We start from the raw sequence: 18,614 nt of genomic DNA on the forward strand, positions 1-18,614 counted from the left end.
AAAGTGAGATCCTATCTCACAAAACAAAATTTTCCTGTTTGTTTGTTTGTTTGTTTAAATCCTAAAACAATATAGCAAAGAACAAGCTGAGGTTTGGCAGGGTCATTCCCAGTGTGCCTGTGCCCTGGTTAGTTGGGTCCTGCACATTCCCACCCCACCTGCCTCCCGCCCTCGAGTATATAAGGACTTGGTGAGGTCAGGATTTTAAGCTACACTTTGTCAAAAGCCCAGACTGGCATGTGTTTAGAAACTGCCCTGGCTTCCTGAGCAGACACGGAACCCTGGGGCCCAAACTAGCTTCCATTTCCCCAGAGCACTTACCCCAGCCTCTTCTACGTCTAAGGCGCACTGTGCAACAGCCACAGGTTTTTTGTTCCACCAAGCAAGTGTGGGAAAGCAATGGTTGGGTCCAAGATTTGGGATTAAATCTTTGGGGCTGTGCCCATCTGTTGGCTGGCAGTGGTCATACCCAGTGATAATTCCTGAGGCTGACAGAAAGTCAGCATGGCACCCTGAGCTGGCAAACGTTAGTGTGTAGTGAGGAAAACACGTGCACTGCGATCCACACTGCCACCGGCTGACCAAGTCTTCATCGCTGAGCCTCAGTCACCTTGCCTGGGAGGAAGGCGAGGACACCGTCAGCAACGGTGCTGACTAACGGTTGCCGTGTGTGGAATGGCATGTAGCCCATAACAGAGTGCTTACTAAAGGCTGTCGCCGGTGAAGCCCAAAGCTGACGCTGCAGTGCTCTCCTGTGGCGGGCACCAGGAAGGCCAGTTTCCAAGATGCCCCTCTCTGTGCACTGGAGTGCCCACCGCTGGAAGGCCCTGGGTCAGACGGAGCCCGGGGAGCAGTTCCCTGGGGACTGTCAGGTGCAATACTGTGGGGTTTAGATGTTTTCTGCTTCTCAATGTTCTCTCTTTTTTCCTGCCTGCTTGCCTGCCTTTGGACTTCTTGCTGTCTAGGGTGGCAGACGAAGCTTTCTACAAACAACCCTTCGCTGACCTGATTGGTTATGTGTATGTTGCAAAACTAATTCCTTTTCTTGTTTTGATTCTTTCTGTTTAGAGTTAATGCTCCTTTTTGTCACAAGTTGCTTTGCTTTTTAAATCTTTCACATTGGCTCTGTGGGGCTGCTTGAGAGTTGATAAGCTAGATATGACTGTTGCTAATCTTGCACAACTGTCACTCCCTGCTCTCCCTGTGGCCATTTGCATACTGGAGGTCCTGGAGGGAAGCAAGCTTCAATGGTCTCTCTGGGAAGGGTTTTTTTGGGCTTAGTTGGGTCTGACCACTTGCTGGTGCTGCCAGCTTCCAGGCCCTGCTGCCTGCCTGTCTGCCCCTGCGGAGCCTGCGGTGACCTAAGATGTTGGGGCCATGGTCTGCAGCACAATATTACCAGAGTCAGAGCCGGGGAGCAGGAGGTGGAGGCTCTGCCTTGCCAATTCCTGATCCTTAAAGAACATGAAGTGTCATTCAGTCAGGCAGTGTGGGTATCTGACACTGTTTCCCTGGTCTTAGATAGCAGAAATTGCTATTTTAGTGGCTAGCTTCTGGTGCCCTGCCCTCTTCCCCAGCACAGAGCCTCCCTAGTTGTGAAGTCAAGATACTCAAAACTGTCCAGTAAACTGCCGCAGTTTTCTCCCCCAGAAAACTACCTTTTCTAGCAAAGCTTTTTTGTTTTTAATAAAGATCCTTGTTAGTGACCTTAGTATTGCTGAGGACTTGGAAATAGTCCTGCTTCCTTTTTATGACAGAACTAGGAAGGAAAAAGAACAACTACTTGGGGAAGGTGGTAGACAGAGTCTCTTGGGGCCCATGACCCTGGGATGGCCACCTCATTAGACGGCAGAACTGGGTTTCCTGGGCCCCGGGTGAGTTTGCAGTGAAACTTGTGAAATGCTGGACTTACAGGTGGTGTTGGCTTTGACTTTTACACATTCTCTGGAGTAGAGAAATGGAGACTGGAAAAGTTGAGTCTGGGTTTGCTGGACAGCAGGGTGGCCCGCCAAAGGCAGCTGCACGCTCCCAGGCCAAGAAAGACCGGCAAGGGCATGTCTAGCTTACTGACCATCTGCATTGAGCCATTCTCATTTTCTATATCTGACCTAAAGTTTCTCCTTGTTTCTTTTCTTCTCTTCACCTTTAAGCACAAACATAAACCATCCTTGCTACAGCCTAGAACAGTTAAGTAAACCTTTCTCACTGCCCCTAACTGTGTGTGCCATGAAGTCGCAGTGTTGTAGTGGCTCTGGGCTTCAGCAGTGTTTGCCACGGCCATCCCTGTGATAGTGCCACCCTCTGTCCCCACAGACCGGTCATCTCCATTGCTTTTGCTTTGCCCGTGATGCTTGTTGGAGTAGCTGAAGTCCATCGTGTCTTTCCCACTTCTCCCACGTGCCTTTGGGCTGTTGCTCCAGCCAGTTAGTTCCCACAGGGCAGGCTGATCCCCATGTGAAAGAGTGTTGGAGTGGCATCCTGCCAAAAAGCAGCTCACATTAGCTCTCCTGCCAGGATCTTCCCTGAGTGGCACCAGATACCTGACTGGAGAGAAAATGGCAGACTGTTGGCTGAGCTGGTGAATGTCCTAACAACCCCTTCCAGAATGGCTTCAGTGTGGTGCCTGCTAGCATGGGTGCTTGGTCTTGAATACCTTCTGCTCTGCCCTGTTTCTCTCCAGCCTTAGGAGTGAGTTTGAGGCTATGATGCAGTGACCCGAGGGCTTTTTAGAAGTCTTAATTCCCTTGAACCTCAGTATGGCCCAGCACAAGCTACTCTGCAAGCCCTTGATCAGCCTGCTGCTTAGTTCTTGTTCAGAAAAGCAGTTTGTAGTTGGCCAAGGAGTTGATTTTTCATGCTCTGATGAGCAAAGCCAGCCATAGAGACAGACCAAGCCCTGAACCAAACCTGTACTCCGCCATTTCACAGAGCAGCCTGGGTACCTGTATCTAGGAGAGCTGGGCACATCTGCCCTTGCTTGTGGCCTGAGCTAGGGGCCAATACTCTCTGGAAAACCAGAATGCCACTAAGTCAAAAGTCACTTACTTTGTAGCAAGTTATAGCAAGACAGCCACCAGATTGCTCAAAGGGTTTTTTTGTTTGTTTTTTTTTTTTTTTACATTAAACCAACATATTGTGTTATTGCTTCCAGGGCAGCAGAAGAAGCCTTTGTAAACGACATTGACGAGTCATCCCCAGGCACTGAGTGGGAGCGGGTGGCCCGCCTGTGTGACTTTAACCCCAAGTCCAGCAAACAGGCCAAAGATGTCTCTCGCATGCGCTCAGTCCTCATCTCCCTGAAGCAGGCCCCCCTGGTGCACTGAAGAGCCACCCTGTGGAAACACTACGTCTACAATATCTTAATCCTACTCAGTGAAGCTGTTCACGTAATTGGATTAATTATGTTGAGTTCTTTTGGACCAAACCTTTTGTCTTTAGAGTTGATCATTGTTTGTGATTGCATGTTTCCTTCAACTGTGTTCTCCCTGGCATTCAGAGACGAGAGAGGAAGAGGAAGGGAGAGGAGCTCCCGACAGTAGCCTCAACCTGTGCTTTTGTGCATTATTCTGAGAATAAATTTCTGTTTCAAACAATGTATACATGAAGCATCTTTAATTGATCTGAAAATGGTCTTGCAGCTTGGGGGACAGGTTTAAAGGGGTGAGTGATTCTCATTGATTTCTGGGGCTGAGAAGACACAGCCACTGAGTGTCCACCGTTCTAAACTATAGTAACTCCATATGTCTGGTGTTTGGGGGTTGAGATACTAGAGAGTGAGTCTAGGGTCTTGGGTGCCATGCATGGAACCTGCTATTAGCCTATCAGCCACTCTCTTTACCTTCTGAAATAGGGGTCAAATTTAAGAACCAGGTTAAAGGCCTCTCCATAAGGCCTTACTCCTCCCCACGAACCTCCGTGGCCCCAGAACATGGCCCTTGGTTTTGGTACTGGCTACATGCCGTTTCTGGGGTTTGCTTGGATATGTGACAGTTTTAAATTTTGATATTATCCAGATGAAATAAACTAGAGGACAAAGTGATGGCTGTGAGTTCCAAGGCTAGATCATAAAGGGCAGCACAGCTGGCATGTTACATCACTACCTGTAACCCCGCTGGCGTGTTTCAGCTCTGCCTGTAACCCCGCTGGCGTGTTACATCTCTGCCTGTAACCCCGAGCCACTTTTCAAGAAGCTCTTCTGCTCTGAAGCCACCGTGTATCAAGGAAACGCAAGCTCGCCCAGAGACCGCCTGAGAGACCTTCGTGTCAGCTCTAGGAAGTGCGCAATGCTAGGAGTAAAGGCTCTCCCACTTGTGACTCAGACGTCATGGATAGGGTTGCTGATGTTTAGAATCCTTCGTGTCTTTTGTTGTGCAGCATTGACAATTCTTGCTTAGCCACATGTAGCTTCATGAGGTGACAGAATGAGGGAAGAGGGTGGCCACGATGGCGCACACCTTTCATCCCAGGACTGGTGAAGCAGAGGCAAGTGGATCTCTTGAGTTTGAAGCCAGCCTGGTCTACAGAGTGAGTTTCAAGACCACCAAGGCTGCACAGTGAGACCCTGCCTTTAAAAAAGAGGAAGTAGTCATTGGCTTAGTGGGTGTTCAACATTTAGTTTTGAGCTTCCTTCTTGGGCCTACCTTTTCTCTGTGTCAAATACTAAATGCTAGCCTGGCAGTGGAGGCACACGCCTGTAATCCTAGCACTTGGGAGGCAGAGGCAGGTGGACTTTCAAGTTCGAGGCCAGCCTGGTTTACAGAGTGAGTTCCAGGACAGCCAGGGCTATACAGAGAAACCCTGTCTCAAAAAAACAAAACAAAAATACTAGTTTAATAATGGTCCTTTATAATAGCTCCTTTTCCCTTGGTTCAGAAAGCAGTGGCACTTGATAACATAAATTAGATAATGATAAAGCAGGGCCACAAATACAGAGCTCTTTTGGGAAAAGAAATGATTTTATGATTTTGGCAGAGGTGATGGTAAGCACACTGTAAGACTTGGACAAGGAAGTGTATCTTTTCTTTTAAAATTGGTTCAGAATTGCAATAAAAATATTTATTCAAATTGAGACAGTTTCACCATATATATTTTGTCAGAATATATTACACTTTCCACAGAGTTGATTAAAACCAGGATTTGGTTTTCAGTTTGGTATTATCCTTTCAAATACATGGCTCACAGCGTGGTAACAGTGCAGTTGTTTGGTTGCAGTGATTACAGGGTGACCCACTGGTGAGTGATGACCGCTTCGTGGGCATCCTTTGCTCCAGGCCTGGATAATAACCAGACCCAGGTGATGATTGACGGCAGCAGTTCTCATCCTGTGGGTCGTTGCCCCTTTGTGGGGTCGGAAGATCCTTTTCATGGGCATATATCATATCCTGCATATCACATATGTACATTATGATTCATTACAGTAGAAGTACAGTTAGCAAAATAGCAGCAAAGTAATTTTCTGGTTGTGGGTCACCACAACATGAGTTGTATTAATAAATACGTGGAACTATAGTAAAGGATTATAGCATTAGGGAGGCTGAGAACCACTGGTTAAAGGGCTGCATAGAACCAGCCCAAGACCGGCAAGTATGTAGGCGACAGACAGCAAAGCTGGAGGGCTGAACCTCTAAGCCCTTTGACACTCATGGCCCCGATAGGTATGAAGCTGCAGGGTTGGAGTTTGTCCTGCTGAGTTCTCCCTGCCTCTTTCCCACTGTGTCCCTAATTCCTTCCGTGCCCCATTCTTCATGCCCCTATTCCCATGCTTCCACTGCTCTCTTTGGAAGCAAAATGTATACTCTGCCATTGTGGGTTTACCAGGACGTCGTCGTTGAGAGGTCCCCTTACGTCTCAGAAGAAACGTAGTGCTTAGTATGGAGACTGTTAGGCTCCGGGGACTTGAATGGTGGACTGACTGACTGCTTTGCATGGCGGTACGTCCATGAGTTTATGGGAGTCAGGAGTGGATGCAGTTTGAATGGGAATGTCTCTGTAGGCTCAGGTATGTCGGTACGTGCTCCTCAGTGGTGCTGTTTGCTGGTGCAGTCTGGGTGAGTCCGTGGCCTGCCCTATTTGCATTCACTTCTGCTGCTGTTGGCTTGTCGTTGAAGATGTGGTTTCTCAAGCTCCCTGCCCTGGCTTCCTGTTCCTGTGCCTTCCCTGCCTTTATGAATCCTCTAGAACTGTAAGCTAATGAAACTCTCCCTTCTGTAAGTTGCCTTGGTCACTTCCATCACAGCAGCAGAAGGTAACTGATACACTGGCACGTGTGGGTGCTTACTCCAGGGTACAGTCGGTAGGCAGAACTGAGGACTTTTATATTTTGTCATCCAAGAAAAAGCAGATGTTAAGCTGGGTGTGGTGATTGATTGTTTATAATCCCAGTACTCTGGAAGCGGGGGCAGGAGGATTGCTGTAAGTTTAAGATGAACCAAGCGAGATTACAGAGACAAGCGAGATTCTGTCTCGAAAACAAACACATCAAAAAGACAATAATGTAGTCCAAATCCAGATCCATGGCTCTGGGCTTTAGGTGTCACAAAGTACACGTAAATGTGTATGCTGACATTCTGGGACACAGAGAGCAGTGAAAGGCTTTCTTTCCAGAAGCTCTGAGGCCGGCCTGCCTGCCTGCAATCTCTGGGAAGATAAGGACAGCCACTAAGGCCGTCATAACTTGGACCCCAGTCTAAAGTATCTCACAAACTCCTCAAGTAAAGCATCTCTCAGCAGACACAGGGGTGCGGTGACACATCTGTCCTGTCCCGGGGTGCGGTGACACATCTGTCCAATCCCTTGGCTGGTGGTGGCTACTTAACAGGAGTATGCCTTCTTGAAAAGTTGTGAAATGTATTATGTTGCTAAAAAAATCAAAGTGAGTGGGCATTTCTGGTGAGCTTGTCTTCTGTTGTGTGACAGGCTCTCTCTGTGGTCTGAGGAAGGACTAGTAAACTAAGCCTTCCCATGATGCTAGCTAGCATCCCGAGGTCTATGAGGAGTCCTAAGTCTTCTGGGTCAGGTGCTATTGCTCCTTTTGGTGCAGGAAGTGTCCCTGGAACCCACAGCAGGGTTTGCAGTGAGATGACCCTATCAGAGCAGCCTTGGCGAAAGCTCATGGGGAAAGTGGATTTGAAAGGTGTGATACTATTCTTGGTTGTCAACTTGATTACATCTGGAATTAACTAAAGCCTAAGAGGCTGGGTACACCTGGGAGAGATTTTTAATTAAATCCTTTGAAGTAGGAAGGTCCACTTTTGATCCACATCTTTTGAGGTGGGAAAATCCACCTTTAATCGGGGCCACACCTTTCGGTGACAGCTTCTGTAAAGTACAAGGAAGAAGGAAGCAATTGCTATTGCCTGGTGGCCCTTGCTTTCCATTCACGGTTATTAAAGCCTGCTGCACGAGTCTGACGTGTACTGAAGACCAGCTGAGACATCCAGCCCTAGGCACTGAACAGGACTCTTGGGCTGTCCCTTGCAAGACAGCCACTGTTGGACTAGCTGAACCACAGCCTGTGAGCCATTCTGATAATCCCTTTTATAGAGAGATTCTGGTATTTCTGGGACCAGATATCAAGTTTGCCTTTTGAAAAATAAGCTTTATTTGTATGTGTGTGGAGAGGGGTATGTACATCTGAGTGCAGCTGCCCCCGGCAGAGAGGCATTGGGTCCCCTGGAGCTTGGCTTCCAGGCAGCTGAGCTGCCTGACATGGGTGCTGGGGACTGGCAGGAGCAGGGCAGGCTCTTAACCACTGAGCTGTCTCAGCAGCCCTCCCCCCAAATTTGCCTTCGCAGAAACACTGATCTAGAAGAGCATGGTTCCACTCTAAGCAGCTCCCGAGTCTCTGTCCGTGTCCGTTCCCGGGAGACCTAGTGGATCCTGCGCGTTGTGTAGTCCAGAACCATGCTGGCTGCGCCAAGCAGGGCCGGGTCCACCAAGTCTGAGACCACCACGTCCACATCCTGCACGGAGGACAAGGCTTGCTGGCGGATGACGTCCTTCACGATGTGGATGTAGTGACTGGCCAGGACTCCAGACAGGATCACCAGGGAAGGATTCATAGTGTGGAGGATGTTCACAACCCCAAGTCCCAAAGCAGTTCCAGCTGCAGGAGGGTAAAAGCAGAGACATTTCCAGGAAACTTTACATCAAACTCCAGGAAGTGCTACATTTAAAAAGCTGTTTGTGAAGGCCAGGTGAGATAGCCCCCAACTTTAGTCCTCAAGAGACAGGTAGGTAGATCTCTTTTGTTGTTGTTTGTTTGTTTGTTTTTTGGTTTTTGTTTTTGTTTTTTTGAGACAGGGTTTCTCTGTATAGCTCTGGCTGTCCTGGAACTCACTCTGTAGACCAGGCTGGCCTCAAACTCAGAAATCCGCCTGCCTCTGCCTCCCAAGTGCTGGGGTTAAAGGCGTGCGCCACCACTGCCCAGCTTGAGACAGACTCTTACTGTGTGATCCAGGTAGGCCTCCAATTCAGCGTTCCTCGTCTTGCCTATAAGGTCTTAGCTGGCTTTTTGCTTTGCTTTGAGACAGGAGTCTTATGACAGGGCTCAGAATTACTGGAATTCTGCCTCAGCCTCCTGAGAAGCCTGTGTGAGAGAGAGTGTCCTGTGTGAGAGAGTGTCCTGTGTGAGAGAGAGTGTCCTGTGTGAGAGAGAGTGTCCTGTGTGAGAGAGAGTGTCCTGTGTGAGAGAGAGTGTCCTGTGTGAGAGAGTGTCCTGTGTGAGAGAGAGTGTCCTGTGTGTGAGTGTCCTGTGTGAGAATGTCCTGTGTGAGAATGTCCTGTGTGAGAGTGTCCTGTGTGAGAGAGAGTGTCCTGTGTGAGACTGTCCTGTGTGAGAGAGAGTGTCCTGTGTGAGAGAGAGTGTCCTGTGTGAGTGTCCTCTGTGAGAGAGAGTGTCCTGTGTGAGAGTGAGTGTCCTGTGTGAAAGAGAGTGTCCTGTGTGAGAGTGTCCTGTGTGAGAGAGAGTGTCCTGTGTGAGTGTCCTGTGTGAGAGTGTCCTGTGAGAGTGTCCTGTGTGAGAGTGTTCTGTGTGAGAGTGTTCTGTGTGAGAGAGTCCTGTGAGAGTGTCCTGTGTGAGAGAGAGTATCCTGTGTGAGAGTGTCCTGACTTATTCTCCTGCTGGAGACAGTTCTCATTCCGTAGCCTAGCCTGGTCTTGAACTCACCTAATCACGCAAGCTGCTACCTAGATTTCTAGAGCTGATGTTCTGTCTTCGCTAGGCCTCTCAGCTACCATATCTTTCTTTCCCATTTCTTTCTCGGTGTCAGCACAGGCAACAAAGGACACCCCATCCAAGAGAAAAGGGGAATGGGAGTCTAGCTTAGTGGCAGTGGCGGAGTGCTTCCCAGATTGCACAAGGCTCTGCGTTTATTCTGAGCACTGCGAAAATAAACAAAACTTTGTATACACCGTAAGGTATGACCTTAATTATGTGACCTTATGAGAAGCTAGAAGGACATCCTAACAGTTGGCGACTGAGTGGGAAAACTCGGTAGTTTTCTTCCTCCTGTCCTATGTTTCTCTAAATGCTATCTGTAAACTCGTACTATTTTATTATAAAACAAGGATTACAACACATTTACAGGCAGTGCTTGTAAGCATCAACACTTCCCCACTCGGCGGCAGGAAAAGTGTCTGCGCCTGAGGGAAACTGAGGCTCTCCAGCAGCCCTGGGCATCTGGGACCGCAGGCTCACCTGTTCGTAAGATGCTCTGGGCCTTCACGTTGCCCAGCTTGGCAGCCTGGATGAGATGGAGGGCACCCACAGCTTCGTCTTTTGGTACTGACATCCCTTCCACCAAGAGCAGGTCCTCTGAGCAAACAGGAAGAACGGTCAGGAATGAGCAGCCCCGAGGGGCCTGAGCAGCCCTGAGGGGCCTCGGCCACACACCTGTGCCCACTGGCAGCAGCTCGAAGCATCGAGGCCTCCTCACAGTGACAGAGCCATTTGTCATGTGACGATACCCGCGCATTGCCCAAGCCTCTGCTGCCCTCTTGCCAGCACTTCTGATCTTAGCTACGTGGAAGCTGAGGACAGCTCCCTACCTGCTCTTGTTATGCGCCCCCCTCTCACCCCATCTTCCTGCTCTGCCCCAGCTCTGAGGTGGTCTACCACAGTAAGGCTCAAGGCTAGGGTGACAGCCTGGCCAGCTCCCACTCACATCTGTCCCAGCAGTCACTGCTAGCTGCACAGGCCTGCCCATTCTGTAAGGTTTTCTTTTCTACAAGACTGGGATAGTAAAAACTAGAATTATTTAAGGAATTAGATAGTGGACATGGATTATGTACAAAGCTGGCACTACTAAGTGCTAAATAAACAGTAGAGGCAGGGGTCTCTAATGGAACCTAGAAGTCACCAGTCCCTGCAAACCCCAGGGACCCTCCTGCTGGGATTGCAGATGTGCACCAACTACCGGGTGTGGTACTTAACAAAGCCCTCATGCTTAAGAGGCAAGCACTTTACAGACTGAGCCATCTCCCCAGTCCCAACGGTGGACACTACTGTCTCTTTCCTGGAAGAACTCCTTTGCCATCTCGCTTCTTTCCTAATTCACACACTCCCTGAAGCTCAGCCCCAGGGTGATGCCCGACACTCCCTCCTTTCCCTGTATGGAGGGCAGGGAGGGAACTCTAGTGTCCCCTGCACGGGTCTGCACTGCCTTGACCACTGCTCTCCGTGCATGTGGCACACTGAGACAGAAGGTGTTCACTGTTTATTTCTTCACTAAGATGGACGGACACGGAGTCTGGGTTGTGTGCACACTGATGGCTGACAAATAATACTGAAAGAACTTCTCTGCTGTCGTGGGTGGTAGGCCCCGTGCACCTCCCCCAGGCAAGGACAAGTTTAAATCTGGATCAGGGCCAAAGATGCCCTAAGCATCAGAATGAGGGAAATGAAGAGTTCAAAACCATGGCTTCTATGTCAGCTCTCCGAAATTTCTACTCCCGTGTCCTTGTCTGCCATTCGGTTAGTGACTTCCATAGGTGACAGATACCAACCATCATGGAGTTTCTTTGCTTCCCTCTGCAAGGCCATTCCAGAGGCGTACGCTTCGATGCACCCATGGCTTCCACAGGAGCAGTCAGGACCGTCCAGGGACACCACGAGATGGCCGAGCTCCGCCGCGCAGAAGGAGCTGCCGTGGATCAGTTCGTGCTGGTGGATGATCCCCCCACCGATCCCTGCGGGGAGATGAGGCACTGAGGGCACAGCACCACTGAAACAGGACCCCAGGCTGCGGCAGTGCCATCTGCTCAGGAAGTGCCCGCTTCTCTAGATGGCTGAGGCTCACTGCGCACTGAACCTGTATTGATGCCACTCGGGAAGGCAGTGTTTGAAGCACATCTTCTGAGGTCTCGCTTCCCATCAGCTGGTTCACTAGGACTTCAAGTGGCACACTTGGTGTTGGCAGACAGACGGTCCTTCACACACACACACACACACACACACACTGCCTGCTCTATGCACTGGAGGGAGATGTCCCCAGCTAGCAGACTGGTACAGTGGGACAGAAGCTAGCAGGGATCACGCCACTCCAGACAGTGCCGTGGGAAGCTTCCCCAGGTCCTGGGAGACTGTGGCCCTTACTTGGGACTTGGATGTCACACCCTTTGGTGGCTCCACTCACTCTGCCTCCCCGCCCCCTCCCTCCAGCTTCTTAGGACCACCTGCACAAGACAAGTGCAGGCTCTGCTTCAAGGAAGGCCAGGTAAGACAACCTGTCTAATTGTGTTATAGTGCCTGATTCCGGAAGCCCAGAACATGGACTATGACCCTGGGGCCATGTCTGAAATTCTATCATTCTAAACAAAGACAAGCAGCTGTCTTACGTGGAGTACGAATGCATTAACCCTCTCATTAAGGAGTTAAAGGGCATTTTACCTTAGAAACTCCCATTGTTAAGAGCCATCTATTATTTTTAACTTTCAATTTTATGTGTATGAGAGTTTTTCTGTATGTATCTAAGAACAACATGTGCCTGGTTAGAGGCTAGAAGAGTGTACTGGATGCCCTGGGACTGGAGTTACAGATGCTCAGGAGCCACTGAAGGACGATGGAATAATACAAAATGGCAGAGCTATGTAGCCTGGCTGACCTGGCAATCCTCCTGCCTCTGCTTCTCTAGTGCTGGGATTCAGGCATGAGCCACCATGCCTGGCCAAATTCTTTTTTCTTTCTCTTCTTGGTGACACTGGGGGTGGAGCTCAGGGCTTCACATGTGGTGGGCACAAGCTCCTACCATTGACCTATCTGCTTGGAAAAGGGCTGTGTGGACGTGACCTGTGGTGGTCCATCACCTCCACGGTCTAGTGTAGGGCAGGTGAAGGCTAAGGCACAGCTGTCAGTGCCTCACTGAGAGCTGGTCCAGTTCTGGTACACCCTGAAGAACCTCTTCTTCCCACCTCACCTGTCCCCGTGATGAGCGTCACGAAGTTCTCCTGTCCTTTTCCTTGGCCGAACTTCCTCTCTGCCATGGCGGCACAGTTGCCGTCATTGTCCACCCACACGGGGAGATGCAGGGTGTCGGAGAGGGGTGTCCTGAGGTCCACGGAGTTCCATTCCTGGATCAGCTTGGTTGAATGCAGCACAACTCCTTCCTGGGGATTCACGCGGCCACCTGTGGAGATGCCTGAGCTCCACCCCAGACAGGAAAACAGTTTTGATTACCCATTTTAGGAACACCTGCCAACATACATGAATTCATCCATCTTGAACGTTACCAAGAACTGCAAGGAATCAGACAGTTCTGAGTGAAATCCACAGTGCCCGAGGACCCACAGACCATCCCAGCTTCTCCCCAATGCTCGTTGCCATCTGAGGCATGCGTGGGGTCCACAGAGAACATGGAACCCAGCCACAGGCAGACTCTGGCCCGAGGTTTCCTGGATCTGTAGTTTAAAGTCTCACCTACTCCCAGAATTCTGCAATTGAGTTTCACAGCTTCCGCGGCAGCTTCCACACACATCTGCAGGATTAAACTAATCCTTTCTTCATAGGTTTTAGGGTTGAACTGAGTGTACTTCTTAACGATTTCACCCTAGAAGAGCGAGAGAGAAGAGACAAAACGCAGGTCTGTCTTGGTGGCCGAGCTAAGGAGCATACTCCTGTGAATATTAGCCTTTCTGGTGACAATCAACCCTTGAGGAGAAGGTGCTGAGACAGAAGTGACTGCGTGTGGAGGGCCTTTCCCTGAGATGAGCCTAAGTAATTTCCTGGGAACCCATCTCAATACAAGGCTGCTGAGACAATGGCTGCTCCATAGCCATTGGGGAAGACTCTCTTAGGCTTCTGGTCGATGGCAGGCAATCTACACCTAGTTCATTAAAAGGTCCTAAGTCCTCTTTCCAGGTTGATACAATTATCAAATTTTACTACTGAGGCAATAAATAGTTACCCTAATGTTTGCACTTAGTCATCTACTGGAGGCCATTAACGGTATGCATACACAACTCGGGACAAATTTCCCTGTGGACTGGCACATGGCCACGTCTTACAGAGTTTCGTCCTGATTTAACACAAAGCAGAGACAGCCCCTCTTAACTAGTCCTGGTGTTCCAGGGCTTTGGTTTGGTTTTTGTTTTTTTGTTTTTTTCACCTCAATAATGTATGATAATTTTATGAAACTGTAAGATCCAATTGAAATGTTGACCATAATTATGTTAAATCTATAAGCCAATCTGTGAGATACTGACATTTAGAAAATACTCAGCCTTTTCAGCAAGGATGCTTTCTCAGGCCTTTGGCACAATTTCAGAATTTTATTTATGTAAGTCACAGTTTTATGGTTTTGATTATTCTTAGGAATCTGGGTTGTTCCCGAATTGGTAGACTTTTCCCTTCATGTTCTTTTGTATTAATGGATTTTTACATATCAAATGCAAGAATTAAAGCTGTTTATCATTAAAATTAAATCTACGCCAGGCGTGGTGGCGCACGCCTTTAATCCCAGCACTCAGGAGGCAGTGGCAGGCAGATTTCTGAGTTCGAGGCCAGCCTGGTCTACAAAATGAGTTCCTGGACAGCCAGGGCTACACAGAGAAACCTTGTCTTGGAATAAAAAAAAAAAAAAAAAAAAAAAAAGAAGGAAAAAAAACTCTACAGGAGTGCTTCCCAGCCTTTATTATGCTAGAGAGGTGGCTTAGCATAACTATAGTGTCCCCAGCATCAAACTAAGGAGTCTACCAGTGGTAGACACCTGGAGTCTTACAACACCTGAGTGATATTAATGTTTGACAGATACATTAGTCATTGACGGACATTCACATAAAGGGTCCCAAGATCCTTGTCACAAATTCATTTAAATCATTATCCAGAAAATTTCTGATACATATTAATCATAATATCCAGCCATTTACTGGATCCCCCTAACTCTACAATCCAGTTCATTTCTTCACATGACTCATAAATAATATTGTTTGCTATGTATAATCTCCAATTTTGCTTCCCTTGCTTTATTCCTTACAGGACAGAAGCCACTCTTTATTTCAATTGAAATTTCGCCTCTAAAAAAGGTCACTTATATTTGATATGTAAAAGTCCATTAATACAAAAGACTATGAAGGGACAAGGCTAACAATTCAGAACAACCCAGAGTCCTAAGAATAAGCAAAACCACACTGTTGGTCACTAATAAAAACCCTATGTTAGGAGAATAATTTATTACTTTTTCTTAAAGTATAGGAAGGTTTCTTTTGCTTCTCTTGAGATAGCCATGGTATGTTCCGCTTTGCTTTTCATTAATTGACTTAATATTATTAAATTTCTAATGATTTATGTTTAAATTCTTTGCTATTTCTCAAGGGTTGTTGATATTTTACATGTCTATGATAGTGCAAATAGATTTTCCTGGGAGGTTTGCTTCTCATTAAGTCAGTAAGAGATCACCGTAACACAGTCTGCTGTTTTCATGACGGGGCTCTCAGGCTGCCAGAGCCCGGCCCTTTGTGGTACAAGATCAGGCTATGAAACCATGAACCGGAGACCTGTCTAGCTGACCACTCCCTGGAAGCAGCATGTTTCTTCAGCTGTGGGGATTCCCAGCCAGGTGGGCAAGTGCTCACTGGACTTCACATCAAGGTGTCTTCAACTCAGTCCTGCAGTGGCAAAGCCCTCTCTTAAAGGGGCCTCCCCACTGCCAACTCAAGATTGACTGCTTTGGGTTCCCTAACAGTTTACTTCTTCAAAATGTTTATCTTGTGTTTTTGGTTTTTTTGATACAAGGTCTCACACTGTGGCCCAGGCTGCCCTCAACCTTTCGGGAATCCTGCTGCCTCAGCTTCCTAAGTCCTGGGATTATAGGCATTGGCTACCTCACCAGCTTGAAATGTTACCAATTGGTAGACTGCACGAAATGCACAAGATGCACGTTGTGAGGGGTCTGACAGCACCATGGGCAAATGCCGGCACATGCCAGTGCGCTTCCTCCTTCTGCCTTCCACGCACACATTTTAAGGATCAGCCACTCAGGAGAGATGAAAAGTTGAGTGTCGTGCAGTGAGCTTACCTTCATGCTAACTATTGCCACCCTCAGGTTTGTCCCGCCAAGATCAACAGCCAAGGCACTCAGAGTTTCCAGGATGTGGTCAATGTCTTGAGAGATGTTCTCCTTTACAGGGGGGAAGCAGAATTTCTTCTGTAGTGGCTCTTGAAGGTCAATGGATTTGAGAAACTTTAAAATCCTTGGAACAGCATTCCCATCCCCATATATCTTTGAGCTGCAATATCCAAAGAAGTCAGTTCAGTGGAATGGTTTTGTCACTCAGGCGATACCAAGGTCATTGAAATCGCAGTTTTCAGGGAGAAATAATTTGCTCTTTTAAAATAACCCCTCTGGGCTGGGGAACTACCTAGTGGTATAGCACTTCCCTGGCAGGCCCCAAGTTCAGTCTGTTGCATCACAAAGCAATAAAACAATATCCCCACAATGTGTGTGTGTGTGTGTGTGTTTTAAAATGTGATACATATGATAAGTCACTCCATGAACTTATTTTCTGTCAATTAAAACATAAACTAGAGCTGGCATGGTGACACACACCTTTAATTCCAGCACTTGGGTGGTAGAGGCAGAAGGCCTCTCAGAGTCTGAGGCCAGCCTAGCTTCTTACATAGTAAGTTCTAGGACAGCCAGTGCTGCATAAGAGAGAGACCCTGTCTCAAAACACAAAGATAAAAAGAAAACAAGTCTGCAAATCCTAACAACACAGAGCTAAATCCAGAAACAGCTGGGCCTTTGACAACATTGTAATTTAGTACCTGAATTTGGGGCTTTCTGCCTTGATTTGGGTTTTTGCTATTTTAGAAGTTTTAATCTTTACATTTCTGAGAAATTACCATATTGAAATAAAAAGGAGGGCAGCCAAAATGAAAGGAAATCAGATACATTATTTTCTAGTATGTAGTCAAATTGTACCAGCGAAACCCACTGTAGGGTAGTACTATTGTAATTAGCAGAGTCAAATTGTAAAAGTTCTCCACTGGAACCTGAGCAGAGACCTGGAGCTGGACATCTGTCTTTCCAGCTGCTAGGGTGTGCTAACGAAGAAGGAAAGGTCTGTTAAGATGGTTAAACGGTGATGGACCATAGCTTCAGTTGGTGCCTGGGGCAGTTCCCCCTTTAATTACTCCAAAATGAAAGGCTCTGTACTCACCAAGGGTACTGTTTGCCGAACTGGAGGTGTAGTGCTTGCAATATTTTATCTTGGGTGTCAGCATCCCTGACATGAAGAACATTCTCCCCTAAATAAAAACAGGGACATTACAGTGACTTGTAGTTTGACTGTCCAGAGAAAGACCAACAGCAGAGTGCTGTGTTCACACCAACAGCAGAGTGCTGTGTTCACACCAACAGCAGAGTGCTGTGTTCACACAAACAGCAGAGTGCTGTGTTCACACAAACAGTAGTGTGCCGGATTCGACTCACTCGTAAACCCAGCAGATAACAAAACACTCTTGGTAAGACTGCCCTGCAGCGGACAAGATCTTTATCCTCAAAGAAAACAAACCACAGCTTTGTTCATTTAATGAGATCAGATAGATCAATGTGTGTTTGATTTTGGCTTAGAGACAAGGTCTTACTATGTAGACCTGGCTGGCTTCTAACTTGTGGCTCTCCCATGTTTCTCCCTATGCGCTAAGATCATAGGCTTGTTTTGTTGTTTTGGGGTTTGGGTTTGTTTTGTTTTTTGGAAGTCTTGCTCTACAGCCTAGGTTGGCCTCAAACTTAGGACCTTCCTATCTCAGATTCGTGAGATAACACGCACCACCATGTCCGGTTAGGGTGAGTTAATCCAACACTGGCAAACTGTTCGCCTAGATATCTCCCAAGTCTATTCTCAACTAGCCAGACTAGCCAGTCAGTCAGTCAGTCAGTCAGTCAGTCAGTCAGTCAGTCAGTCGGCAGTCAGGGCTGGCCAGTCAGCTGGAAGGCAGGCACTTTCTCTCTCTCCATCTCTCAGCCATGAGAGAGTAAACATCACAGCCAGGTTTTCAACAGGAGGGGTAGAAGAGGAGTGGCTGGAGAGAAACAAGGGGCCGAAGAAGAGCGTGGTTTTGTTTTCCAAAACAGGAGAGCCTAAGCACGTTCAAATGGTTAAGTTAAGCACACATGGAAGAGAAAGGTTAACTGATGGGCAGGTAGGCCCCGTGAGAGGTAGGAGGGGTAGGGATTTTGAGTGTAGTTAAGAAGCTGAGCAGAAGATATGCAGGAAACACATTTGTCTCTGAGACCCTGGCCCCACTGAGAGCAGATTAGAAGGCAAGGGGACTCGATGGGGCACGTACATGTAGTACATGTATGTAAGTACGCTGACAGGAACTACAAAGACCACGCTGTCAAACCCACCTCCAGGGTGCTGGGACTGCAGGTGTGTGCGACCAGGTCGGAACCACCATACCCAGCTCCCTTCACCTCTTAGTTGGTCTCACAGCTGCCCTCAGCACCATGTCCTGGAAACTGCTTCCTTCTGGACTCTAATGATATACCACAGTCTCCTGGTTTTCCTATGACATCACTGGCAGTTTCTTTTTGGTTTTCTTTCTGTCCTTGTATGTCACTAAATGTTGAAGAGTTTCAAGGTTGGTCTGGGCTGCATTTTCTGCCCTATTAAGACATTCTTAATGGGTAATGTCATTGGTTCCTTGGTTTTAAATAGCATCTATAGCATAGGGTCATTATCCTTAATACACTTTTTTATCCTGATGGAAGTTTTATCTAGGAATCTGTGTTCTCCCGAAGAACTATTCTTCAGCTTCCCTTGCAGCTAGATGCACCTGTGATGACTAGGTTCTGATGGATGTGGGAGGAAATATTTACAACTTTTAAGGCAATTGCCCCTTCCTTTCCTTCCTCCAAATGGATAAATATAGACGAAACAAAAAAGGCTAAAATACCCACTAAGAACATAGGCTGATTCTGGTTGTGGAGCTGCCACACTGGGAGGGAAAAAATCCAACTTCCTGCTGTAGGGGGTCTCTGTCTCAGCAAGTGAACGGATTTCTACTACATCAGCTTTAACCACCAGTTCTCAGTTTTATCTCCAACTCTAGATGGCCCTAGTACAGCCTAGGCCCTTGTCTTCTCTGCTTCGATGATCTAATTGGCATCAAGTGA

General features: G+C 47.8%; 2 protein-coding genes across 18 annotated transcripts in view; one reads left to right on the top strand and one right to left on the bottom strand.

The window, feature by feature from the left end:
• Positions 1-3,597, top strand: part of Clta (clathrin, light polypeptide (Lca)) — a 29,031-nt gene extending 25,434 nt beyond the window's left edge. For 4 of the 13 annotated variants that reach the window (XM_006537587.2, XM_030253143.1, NM_001080385.2 and 1 more), the window contains 3 exons: positions 966-1,019; positions 2,151-2,186; positions 3,152-3,597. In XM_006537587.2, the coding sequence (XP_006537650.1) occupies positions 966-1,019; positions 2,151-2,186; positions 3,152-3,323 (262 nt within the window). In that variant the 3' untranslated portion in view covers positions 3,324-3,597. The remainder of the gene's footprint in view (positions 1-965; positions 1,020-2,150; positions 2,187-3,151) is intronic. The other 9 variants (XM_030253145.1, NM_016760.3, NM_001369158.1 and 6 more) reach the window with 4 other exon arrangements.
• A 1,228-nt stretch (positions 3,598-4,825) lies between these two features.
• The window catches only part of Gne (glucosamine (UDP-N-acetyl)-2-epimerase/N-acetylmannosamine kinase), a 50,103-nt gene continuing 36,314 nt past the window's right edge, over positions 4,826-18,614 (bottom strand). For 3 of the 5 annotated variants that reach the window (NM_015828.3, NM_001357539.1, NM_001190414.2), the window contains 7 exons: positions 16,654-16,741; positions 15,510-15,720; positions 12,914-13,043; positions 12,414-12,635; positions 11,005-11,187; positions 9,698-9,814; positions 4,826-8,104 (listed from right to left, as the gene is read on the bottom strand). In NM_015828.3, the coding sequence (NP_056643.3) occupies positions 7,869-8,104; positions 9,698-9,814; positions 11,005-11,187; positions 12,414-12,635; positions 12,914-13,043; positions 15,510-15,720; positions 16,654-16,741 (1,187 nt within the window). In that variant the 3' untranslated portion in view covers positions 4,826-7,868. The remainder of the gene's footprint in view (positions 8,105-9,697; positions 9,815-11,004; positions 11,188-12,413; positions 12,636-12,913; positions 13,044-15,509; positions 15,721-16,653; positions 16,742-18,614) is intronic. The other 2 variants (XM_006538073.4, XM_030253655.1) reach the window with 1 other exon arrangement.

Source organism: Mus musculus, chromosome 4 (assembly GCF_000001635.26).
Source record: "Mus musculus strain C57BL/6J chromosome 4, GRCm38.p6 C57BL/6J".
Lineage (NCBI taxonomy): Eukaryota > Metazoa > Chordata > Mammalia > Rodentia > Muridae > Mus > Mus musculus.